We start from the raw sequence: 12,173 nt of genomic DNA, 5'->3' as shown, positions 1-12,173 counted from the left end.
TTTTTTCCGTGTGTGTGTGTGTACTTGCACTACAGGAGAGCTATTTGTCATGAATTATTTCACAGACTGCTTAAGCCCAGTTCAAGAAAGTGACAGTCGAAAACTTTTTTTTTTTTTTTTTTTAGCTGAAAAATGTATCGGTGAATGAATGTGGGTCTTTGCCTCCTGACAGTACCACAAGACACATTAGTCACACAAAACAATGAATGCCAAAGGGGGGTAAAAGAACCTGAACCCCTCAGAGTTTTCAAGAATTAAAAAAACTTAAATGGGTCATAACCATCGGAGTAACTCGTGCTGTTTTGCCTTTTTCTTCCTCCTGTAGAAAATGCATCCTATCCATCTTATCCTATAAGTTTGTCTTGTCGTTTCAGTCCTCCGCTTTAACTCCCACCTTTCGTTTTTCTTTTTTTCCAGCGAGCCTGACTAAAACAAGTTTTAAATTAGACTAAGTATATTCTCTCCCTGTTTGTTTTTATCACAGGCTGGACATAAAGAGAAGAGCGATGCCCTGAACACGGCCATCGACAGGATGACTAAGAAGACCCGAGACCTGCGCAGACAGGTCTGTTTACCTTGAAGCTGTGCAAAGAATCTCATTTATTTCGATTATAGGTGTCAACAAGAATACTTTACGTCCTTCTCTTTGATGACATATCATGACTGTCTCTCTTTAGATGCACGTTGTTTACATTGCATATTTAAAAAAATGAATATACCAAACCCAGGTGCTCTGAGTGATCAAACACTAGCTAAGGATTTGTGTGTTTGTGTATTCATCATTTCAGCTGCGGAAGGCTGTGATGGACCACGTGTCGGACTCTTTTCTGGAGACCAATGTTCCACTGCTGGTATTGATCGAGGCTGCCAAGAATGGTAATGAAAAGGAGGTGAAGGAATATGCCCAAGTTTTCCGTGAGCACGCCAACAAACTGATTGAGGTAGGCACCTGTTTTTTGCTCCATAAAGTGCCAATTACTGTCCCTCGTCTGCTGCAGATTTTAAATTCTGGAATTGTTTCAAAACAAATGATGGAACATTATTTGTACTCCTCCAGACTAGCTATTCTTTTGTTTAACATGGCATTTCCAAGAGAGTACACATGCTTGGTGATTGTAGGTTTGTTTGTCTTTGAGGAAGACATTTGTTGACATTTTTCATTAATAAATCAGATAAGCTCTTTAGGGGATTCTTTAGGGGATTTATGATGGAAGTCTGTGTTGAAGTCCACAGACCAATTCTGATCCTAAATTATGTGCACTGTATCTGACTTGCTTTTGTCACGAACAAGAAACGAAATGCGAGGCATGGAGATGAGTCAGGATAGACAGCTTAACCGATTATGGTGGTCGACCACTGAGTTTATCTGATGTTTTTTTTTATTTTTTTTTAACTTATTTTAGGATGCTGTGCTTGAAAGGGGATGATTTAAGAGGCTCTGCTTCTCTGAGAGGCTTTTGGTATGCTGACAGCATGCTTGAACGTGCTGCAGAGAAGTTGCATCTCTAAATTCATCCCCATCAAAGCATCGCTTTTGTAACAAATGTGCCGCCTTCAACAGATTTCAAGACAATCGCTGTCAGACTTCAATTCGCTTGCTGTGAGCAACGTTTCCATGATTATGCATAATCTGTAGATATTGTGAGAACTACGATAGCTTTGTGCAGATAGCTCTGTGTTTAAATATTTAGCCTTATTTGTTAGATCATTAGTTTGTAGATGTCTGTCAGTTCCCCTACTGACGGCCCATACCCTGAAACATCCTAATTATACCAGATACTAGAAAGTTTCTGGTTTGAGTAATATATAGCTTTACAAATCTCTAATTAAAAGTGCCTTATGCCACCCACAAAAAAAGCTGTCACTTCTGCATGCAGTTAGTACACACTTGAAGTGGGGAAACTTTCCATTCTGATTCCAACATGCAAGCTGATGTAAAAACGGAATACATTTTAATCAATAGTAAGCACCTTCACTATATATGTTGGATTGCAACTGAAGTCCCTGTCTTGACTGCTTGATCCAAGCGAGCATGTCACAGCCCTTCTATCTTTTATGCTTCAGGAGTCAAATTTACACCCAAATGCAGCAAGCCTGCTGGGTTTACAGTGCTAAAGCTGGGGAATCACTGCATTTGTATGGGCAGTCACAACTGTGAATCACATTTTAAGCTCAGCCAAATAGTGAAACTCCTCCGAGTCCAAGGTTAAGTGTTGCCTCGGTGGGGAAATGCGAAACAGTTGGATATCCGGTGTCTTATTGATGGACTTCACAAGAAATCTGCATTGTGTCTGTTCGTGGTGACCGTATTCATGACCGATAAATAGGCCATGTCTCTCATGGTGTTTTATTTTCCAGATAGATGTTTTTCATGTCGAATCACTGGGGGCTTTATATCTCATGCTTGCATTGGCAGGGCCAGTGACAAGCTGACAGAAATGTTAGCTATCCTCATTAGTTTTTCAAATCTGTTCATCTTAGTGCCTGTGGTAACACGCCATCCACCGACATTTCAGACTGACCTCTCCCCACAGGGGGCAGGCCCAGCCCTCGTGTGACACGCTGCGTTCAGGGGAAGACTGGTGAAGGAAATCAAAGTGAAGGGAAAAGGAGGGATAATGAGTAAAAGCCTCAGAGTCTCACTGGGGGCTAAAGATAGTCAAAACACATCCCAAAAAGTCACATCCGTCTTCCTCTCGCTCACGTTTTTCATTGCTTTGATTTGACACCAGCCAGTGGTTGCACCATATACTTTCCAACCTTAATCCAAATCTGGATTACAAGAACAAAACATGGGTTCATTTTGATATTGCATCTGAGGGGCATTTACAAAAGATTGTGGTTTGTGTGCTTCCCTCACTTGTGCCGGGGCAAGGTCTGGTTTTGTCTTTTGAATATATTAAATGCAGTCTACTATTATTCATATTTTATAAAATTGTTAGGATGATATATATGTGAAAGTGTAATTGCGCAATTGAGACTGCACAGGTAGGAACTTTTTAGAAACAATCAACAGCTTAGACTTTCAAGTTAGTTTACTTGATGAGCAATTTATTTTTATATATTATTTATAGAATTATATACAAAATTAGTAATAGTAATTTTAAAATGTTTGAAGGTACCAAAATCTGTAAAAATACCAGTAAAACAAACGCACAGCTTCTCGTGACTTATTTCTTTAGTTTACAGTAAAGCATATTGCTAATGCATTAAGCCTGTATTCCAGCTGTGTATAGGGTCAGCTTATGCTTGACCTTGTGTTGTCTGCTTTGTATGGTGGAGGAAGGTAGATGGGTTTCAAATATGTGCATTGTCTGAAATCGCTGGAGCATCTCGCTCCTGGTTTGTATCCAATCAGTGTTGGCAAGGAAATGTATTCATGTGCATTAGGGATTTTTCCTGAATTCATGTAGTTGCCTTCTGTCACAAAGCACAGTGGGTTGAAACGATGTGCCATATAATGGAATTCCTTTGTTTGCCGATGGCTTTAATCACTAAGATCCACGAGTATCCCACATTTTAATTCAATTCAAGTTAATTTGTATAGCACTTTTCACGATACAAATCGGTGCAAAGCAACTTTACAGAAAATTAAGTTTCTACAATGTATTTAGTAGTAGCTTATCAGTGGTGACTGTCAGTTAATGTACATATGGCAGAAATGTACAGAAAAATCAATTACGGTAAAGACGTAATCAAACAGGCGATTAACACTATTAACAGCAATTATTATATGTTGCAGTCAAACTTATAGCAAATTTTGTAGTGGTTCAACGGATCACAAATCTCATGGTTCGGGACACATTATGGTTTTTGAACCATGGATAAGAATATTTTTCAGATCAGCAGGAAAATAAAAATATTTATATTTAACTTGCTTTCATTTATTGCTTAAAGTACTACTTTGATACCACAGCAAATACTACCAGATAAACTTAAAGTTTAAACCTGATTAAAGCGACAAAAACAGCCTGTAAAAATAAGAACAAATAGACTACACAAATTACAAGCATGAATAAAAACAACAGAATGTTACAAATAACATATATGCTCCACGCGCATATATTGTCGTTGCGCGTGGAGAATAGCGTGTGAGTAACGAATCGGGTTCCCTTTAATCTATTCTCTCTGGAATTTGTTTAACATTCACTTGCTTGTGTGATAGACAATACAAATGATAAACGTATACTCTATTATGGTTACATTTTGCAGTTAATCCACGGACCACATGCGTGTTGAACAGTGGGGCTTGGTCCTTACGGATCACGAATAAACTACGTTCTGTTGAACCACTAAACATGTGGTAGTTCTGTATGTTGTTTAAGGGGTGGCATCATCTGAGGTCCTCTGAGGGGTGGGCATCTCTTCTCAGGTGTTCTGGATCCAGACTGAAGCTTGTGTAAATCCTAGTTACATCCTGTGGCAAAAACAGAAACAAATGGAGACAATTAGTGTAGCTGCTGTCCCAACCAAGCAAAATGAACGTTTAACCCAAGCTAAAGAATATTAATGTGCATTTGATCAGATATAATTGCAGTACAAGATTATGAAATGATTATTTAAATGCTTGCCCAAAGAGATTGTATGGGGGGGAAAAATCATTTATAATATATTTGCATATTTATATTGCTGTTATATTGCTTTATATAACTGTTTCCAACATTAATAAATCATCGTATTAGCCTGTTCAGAACAGTTATTAAATTCATCTGTATTTTAAAGGATATTAAATTAGAAAACTATTTTAAATTACAATATTTCACAATATTACTGTTTTTTTGTTTTAACTTATTTTTGATCAAATAAATGCATAAGAAACTTCTTAAAAATTACTGACCCCAAACTGAAAAGCAGAGTCTGTGTAGTTATAATTGTAAGATTATTATTTAAATGATAAACCATTTTTACAAATGTCACCCACTTTCCAAACAACCCACTAAACAAGCAAGACTGCAAAACAAGCAAAAACTGTAATGCAGTTTTTTTTTCTTTTCTTGCTCTGTTTAGTTTAAATATGGATGTAGTTATTGCTGTAGAGAGGCCATTTAATTTTCAGTACAATGAAGCATCCATGGCTACGACAGGAATGGAACCGCAGCCAACTCTTCCCTCCCTTCACTATCTTTTTACTCCTGCAGAAGGCATGAAGTCGACACTCTCCAAGGGCTGTAAAAAGTGCCAGCTACGAACCCCCCCTTCTCTCTCTCTCTGTCTCGCTCTCTCGGTTCAGTTCAAGTTGCTTTATTGGCATGCCATTTGTGTTACAGTATTGCCAAAGCTCTCGTGATGTGATTACACCAAAGTAGAAAAGGAGACAAAAAACAGTTTAGAGAAAATGAATGCAATAAAATAACAGCAGACAATATTTCTAAAAAAATTAACATTTCAATAGTTAAAACTGTATAAAATATTTGCCTTGTAACGCTGAATGTGGGGCAGACAAGAAGAAAGTGTTTCTTATCCTCTATTTGTTTTAAATCACTGTGTTTGCATAGTCGCTGATCTCTTGTTATCAAGGATTTTATTTTGTGTGTTTTATTTCTAAGTCATAGTCACAGAGTCGATATTTTGAAAGGATTTGTCTTTTAATTGTTTGATAAGTAATTTGCCAGTTTGGTGGTTCTGTTTAGGGCTGTATAACACTGGAGTTTGGTTTGGAGGTCTCATTCGTTTTTGATTTTATATTTTATCACAACTATATTTTAGATTTAGAGTAGGGGTAGTGGTTTGAGTGGTTGATTTTCTTTCATAAGTTGAAGCACAAGTTTATTTAGAGGATGAGACACTGTGGGGGATACATTGGCAGGGAGGTCTTTTATATTGAATAGATTCAGTGTCAGATGGACTCAGGTGATGCCAGAATTGAACAGCTCTTTTTTTTGTATTTCAATGTGTAACGGGTATAAGCCCAGTTCTGCCCTGCAGGCTTTATTAGAAGTGCCTCCATTTACCCTTAGGAAACTTCCAATTGTGTTCTTTCTATTAAACTTTTATCCCAATTTTCATACTTTAATACTGGTCCCTCAATTTCACTCCTGCACAGTAGAATTGGTTTAATTATTGTGTGATGTAATTTGAATTCATGTTTTAATTTAATTTTAATTGGCCAAACCATGATTTTTATGGCAGAAAATGCCCTGTAGGCCCTAATGCCGAGATCTCAGTGTCCAGGTAAGTATAGCTGGTGCTGTTCTCTAGGACTTCTCCTCCGTAACTGAACTGGTATCTGTTTCCCTGAGACCTGGCCGCCTTCTGGCATACCATGACTCTGGTTTTGTTCAGGTTGACTGTCAGTGCCCATTCTCTATCTCAGTAGTGTACTCCAATACCACCATTCATTCAAATAATTTCTTTTGTAGAGGCTTTTACGTCGCAGTCAGTACCTTTGGAGACCCTTCTGGCAACCTACATCCCAAGAGTACTTCACCGTTACCTATTTGTTAATTTCCCTTTTTTCCCCAGTTTGAAAGCCACTTATATTGTCTTTGAACTTCTGAGCTTGCAGGAAGAGCAGGAGCTTGGCTGTGAGTGTCAGTTCTTGGTCGCAGAAACAGTAGCAGTTCGGTTTTTATACCATGAAATGCATCATTTCTGAAGCGGGATAAAAATAGAACAAGCTTAGTTTTATTGCCTCAAGGCCTTGTTCTCAGACGTTCCTGGCTGCTCAAGAAACACAAAGATTGTGCAGGGACTAAACTACATGTGTGACAGAAAATGAGAGCGAGACAGGAAGCACGAAAGGAGGGAGAGAAAAGACAGAAATGTGTTGCAGTTTAATAAACGTTGTAGATATTCTTAAAGGGGTCATTGGAAGCTACATGCACTATTACGAGTAGTTTGAACTGAAATGTATGTTGGCAGTGTTTACAACCAGCCTATAATGCTAATAATGCTTTTTATATCTGCTAAAATCCTTAACCCTTTCTCAAATCGAGCTGATCTCAGATGCCTGTTTGTGTGACGTCATGAATGCAGCTTAGTAAACCGTCCCTCAGAGAGCAGCTTGGAAGAGAGGGCGGGGTCAGCAGAGCGCATTAACATTTAAAGGAAAATGCTACAAAATGGCTTGTTCTGAAAAGAGCTGTTTTGAGAGGATAGGAAAGGTGTTTTTAAAATTGAGAAGTTTTAACCAAACTACATTACAGACTTTTCATTAACAACCTAAAGAATCATATCAACTTGTGATGAACCCTTTAATTTTCTCCAAAATTGTAGTTCTTTTGTCTCATTTTTGCAAGCTTGTATTTGTCTCAAGGGTTCAGAAATGACACACTAACATTTCTTCAATAAAAACAATTAGTTTTTGTAAGGTTTGTGATGTCCACCTTTTTGTTGGAGAAATTATAGAGGCTAGTATTTCTATCGCAAAAAGCTAGCCAAAAATGAAAGCTTAAGTGGATATCTGAATTAAATGAATTAAACGGAACATTGAAACTCTTAAGAGGATATTATGGCAGATGCGGCTGTGATATTATCACCGACATTAAAACACGTTATTAACTTAAATGTTCTCAAAATCCCAAAAAAGATGAACAGGATTATAAAAGTACCTAAAAGTGATGCAAGGGGGAACATCTTGGGCTTTTTTATTTTCCTTATCTCGGCACCGGAATACTGTTGTCTTTTCCTGGGCAAAGTTGTTCATCAGTTCTGATCATGTGCAGTGCTGTGGGAATGGCGCGCCACTTTTTTCCTCTTTAAGGTTAAAATACTTACTCACCGCTGACACGGCTTTTCTGTAAGTTAGCTAACTCTCATACTCATGCGACTATAATTGGCTACTACTGTTATCACGTGACAGGCTGTGCGCTTAACTGGATGTCGCAGCAAGGGACATGCTAATATTCAAGCATTTAGGCAATGGTTTAAACTAGATTTTTTTTTCCCATGGTTTGTGTTGGATCGGGATCGGATCATATTTTTTCTCCCCTCCGATCTAGTGTTCTGGGCCAGTATCTGCACGATACCGATGTCGTTGATCTGACCGGGACATCCCTAATTTAAACTTTGATCATGTAAATATAATGAACACCTTGAGTTAAATGACACAACTTTGAAGGTGTATAACATTAAGAAAAGATATTCAATGTGGTGTCACGATGTAAGGAGGCACTGATTTTTATGCGAGTAATGTAAACAGAGCCATATATATTCTATGTATAAAACTTTTTTTTTTTTTTTTTTTTTTTTTTTGTGGACTCCTCTCTGAATCTAGCATATGCATTTCCAGTTTATCTGTGTGGGAATATCTACAGACAGTGTGATAAGACCCATGAGACCCATAATCTACCAGAACGAGAAATAAGAATCGGCTCACAAAGAACTTTTGTTCCTCATCCTGAATCTTCTTGACATTTTATCTGCAAATAAGACCTGCAGAAGTTGTCAAAAGTTGTTAGTCAGTTCCTTATTTTGAGCTACAGGAAGAGAGAGTGGTTCCACTCTGCTGCGTACTGTATGTGCTAGGCAGCTTGTATAAGAACAAACTCACCCCTTGGTTGACCCAGTGGTGCCACAGAGGGTTGAAATACCAGCTGCACTGATGGGATGTTACTGCAAGAAAGAACAGCCTCAGGAAGAGGATGGGTACTTGAATGGAAATGACTCTCAAAATTATGCAGAGCTGCAAACTATTGATTGACATTTTGATTGTTGCGGGTCAATCTAGTTAGTGTTAGACTTGCTTAAATCAGATGCTATTAAAATGCCTTTGTCGTAACACTCTCATTAGCTGGTGGCAGAAAAATTGAATACTGGTTTATTTATTGTAGGAAATGCATTGGCCAAATAACAAGTACATAAAAGAAAATGTGGTGATTGTAATAGTTAAATGAATCATTCTTTGTTCATTTTTATTTATTAGGTGCGGCAACAATTAGCACAAAACTTGTATAGAATGCTATTTATTAGATTATTACAAGGGTTTACTGAATTAAAGGTGGGCTTGAGATTTTTCACTGACCGCTTTAGGAACCCCTGCCCAGGTACAATGGAATCAGATTGGATGAGATTTAGCTGCTAAATGTTGTGGCACTTACTGAAGTGCGCCTTGTTCAAAGTGTTGGCATGTATACGTGTTTTTAATGCTTGACTAGTGTGTTTGCTAATGGCACCCTGCCGTTTGAGAGATTCTCAGTATGGTGCTTAAGGGAAAGAGAGCAAGTGGAAGAGCATCGACTGTGGTACTCCTGTAGTCAGTGGGGCATTTTCTGTGACTGCGCTGAGCCCTGTTCACATATACGCTTCACTTGGGTTCTGGATTTCCAACTCCTGGCATAGCTAATTCTCGCACATTACGATAAGGTAGAGTAACTGCAAGCAGTCCCGCTAAACAAATATGAGGGAAACTCCTCAGTAACATTTAATTAAAACGACTTGTCTTAAGTAACAAAGCTACTCTGCAATGTGCTGTGCTTGCTTCACTGTATAGAGGTCACCCTAAAAAATGTTTGCCTTAAAAGACTGGCCGCGATAAACAGATGCAAAATGTCTGTTTGCAGAGAATGATTGGCGATCTTGATTAGGAGGGAGTTTTTTGGGTCAAAATGACAATTTACACTCTAACATTCTAAACATCAGCAACAGGCAGTGGGTTTGCTTGCCTCAGCACTCTGGATTTCAGCAGCTTGTGGAGTTTCTGAAAGTGTCAGGAATATTTGCCTCCCTCACTTTCCTGAGGTAACAGCCGCCTGGCAGAACGGTGATTTAATCATCTCTAGGAACCACTCCCTGACGCTGTCAGCCATCATCCTGTGAATTATATGAAATATATTCCCTATGTGGGGAGAAGACCAGATCTCAATTTCAGGCTTTGCTTTTATTTTGACTTAAACGTCTGGGGGGCTTTTTTCTGCTGTATTATTTTAGCATTTTATCAAATAATCAGATCAACAGCTGACATCAGGTGTGTGTTAAATTAAAACTATTTGTTTGAGCGAAGGACAACCAAATTTGTTTTGTTCGCTGTTTATTTGTTATATGATAAAAAGCCGAATAATTTTTCTGTTGTAGGTAGCTAACCTTGCATGCTCCATCTCAAACAATGAGGAGGGAGTAAAGTTGGTACGGATGGCTGCTTCTCAACTGGAAACACTTTGCCCTCAGGTACGTTGATTTTTTTTGCAGATGCGCCTGCAGTATGTCCCTCACTTCACTGTGGCTTTGTCTGCTTTTTAATCTGAGCTCCAATGACTATTCCTTCATCCTGGAGCTTTGAATTTGTGTTTTTCCATCAAAATAAACATGGTTTAATCTCTGTCTTAATCTGAAACGATTGTAAATGTGTTTTTAGAAGGTTGTGTTGCTGGGAGGAAATGGGCTCAGATAATCAATCTGCGTGTGTGTAGATGTGATTTTTGGTTCTTGTAGATCTTAAAGCGGATTAATGGGTTTCTTGTGGTAATTGCAGGTGATTAATGCAGCATTGGCTCTGGCTGCCAAGCCTAACAGCAAAGTGGCCCAGGATAACATGGATTTGTTTAAGGACCAGTGGGAGAAACAGGTGCGAGTGCTTACTGATGCAGTGGATGACATCACTTCCATTGACGACTTCCTCTGCGTGTCTGGTAAGCCCATGTTACAAAGTGTAGAGGTGGACCTTGGCTCTTAAAAGTGATGGTTCACCTTCAAATAACAACCATTACATTTACTCTACCCTTATGATGCTTAGCAGAATTTTCATTTTGCTCTTTTTAAAATTACCATGAAATGGGGTAAAGACCAAAATTGTAATTATTCATGAATATCATTTTATCTGGTGATGGCAAAGTTGAATTTTTAGTGACCTTTACTCCAGTGTTCAGTGTCACATGATCCTTCAGAAATCATTCTGATTTTCTTTATAAGTGTTTTAGACTAGTAGTGTACTTGGACTGACTTAGTAGTTTCTGACAGTAGTCTTTAGCAAGAAGACAACCTCACAGGATGTCATAAAGAACGAGCTTTTTAAACTGAAGAATGATTTCAGCTTACTTCAATCTACTGATATGCTGTTTGGCAGCTGTCCTGTCTGGTCTGTACCAGACCCATAATGGCTTCATGCAAAAGAGGTGAAAAGCCTTTATTCCTACATTTCTATCAGCAATTGATGACAAGTTACTTCCGATCATGGGCTGCTTAGTGGCCACGTTTAAAGAAGTTCATTAGTTCTCAGGAGCAGACAAAAGCTCTTGAGTGTCAATTCTCTCCTGTGGAATTGACATTCCATCACTAATGTTAAAGACTTACCATCCCCCTGTCAGACGTGGCCTTTAAGAGTTCTTGTTAAGCTGTAGGCTGACTGACTGCCTTCACCTCCTCTCAAGGACAGATTACAGTTTACCATGTTGATTTGCATTTCCCAGTCACCCATTACTAAACTGTCTGAGTGTGTTTAATCTTTTTTCATCCACCCTTGTGGTTCCCGTTAATGTTCTTAAGTCAGGGACAATTTAAACACAGCATGAAGGATGAGGATTTCCTGTCTTCGTGCTTTGCATTGTGGTTTGCATTCTGTGCATTCTCCAGTGTCGTTTCCTTTAGTTATTTTAAACATTGCTTCTCTTGTGTATTTTTCTTTCTTTTTGCTTTAGAAAATCACATTCTGGAGGATGTTAACAAGTGTGTCATGGCTCTGCAAGAGAAGGATGTCGATGGCCTGGATCGCACCGCTGGAGCCATTCGTGGTAGAGCTGCCCGTGTGGTCCATGTGGTCACATCTGAGATGGACAACTATGAACCTGGGGTCTACACAGAAAAGGTTCTGGAAGCCACCAAGCTTCTCACTAATACAGGTATAAACCAGAACACTATAGACCTGAAATTCCCATAGACTTCCATTTTTTTGCCATACATATCTATAGCTACAGCCAATTTTTTTTTTATATACAATAAGCCAAAATCTTTTTTTTTTTTCTTTTTTTTTTTGTAGCAGTGGTGGAAAAGGCTATGTATTAACAAACTTTAATAATAAGCAACAAATACTGCCAAAAACTCATAAGCATACTTGCAGACTGCATTTGATTGGCATTATTTGGTGCAGTAATATAAATGTTAATTGACCATTGTCTAACAGCAGATTCGAAACAGGATTCATCCAATCCTAACTTGGTCAAAACTCTACATTTGATATTATCTTTGGTGATTGCTCTTGTGTATGTGTGACTGATTTCTATTTAAAATCCATTGTTCCTGTT

The 12,173-nt window shown here is 38.4% G+C and overlaps 1 protein-coding gene across 1 annotated transcript in view; it reads left to right on the top strand.

Moving 5' to 3' along the window:
* The window catches only part of LOC113113878 (catenin alpha-1-like), a 91,050-nt gene that overhangs the window by 50,374 nt on the left and 28,503 nt on the right, over nt 1–12,173 (top strand). The window contains exons 8-12 of the mRNA XM_026280404.1: nt 485–565; nt 789–941; nt 10,012–10,104; nt 10,409–10,565; nt 11,571–11,771. Coding sequence (XP_026136189.1) covers nt 485–565; nt 789–941; nt 10,012–10,104; nt 10,409–10,565; nt 11,571–11,771 — 685 coding nt within the window. The remainder of the gene's footprint in view (nt 1–484; nt 566–788; nt 942–10,011; nt 10,105–10,408; nt 10,566–11,570; nt 11,772–12,173) is intronic.

This window comes from Carassius auratus, chromosome 14 (genome assembly GCF_003368295.1).
Source record: "Carassius auratus strain Wakin chromosome 14, ASM336829v1, whole genome shotgun sequence".
Lineage (NCBI taxonomy): Eukaryota > Metazoa > Chordata > Actinopteri > Cypriniformes > Cyprinidae > Carassius > Carassius auratus.
This window is presented reverse-complemented; position numbering and strand designations above follow the sequence as displayed.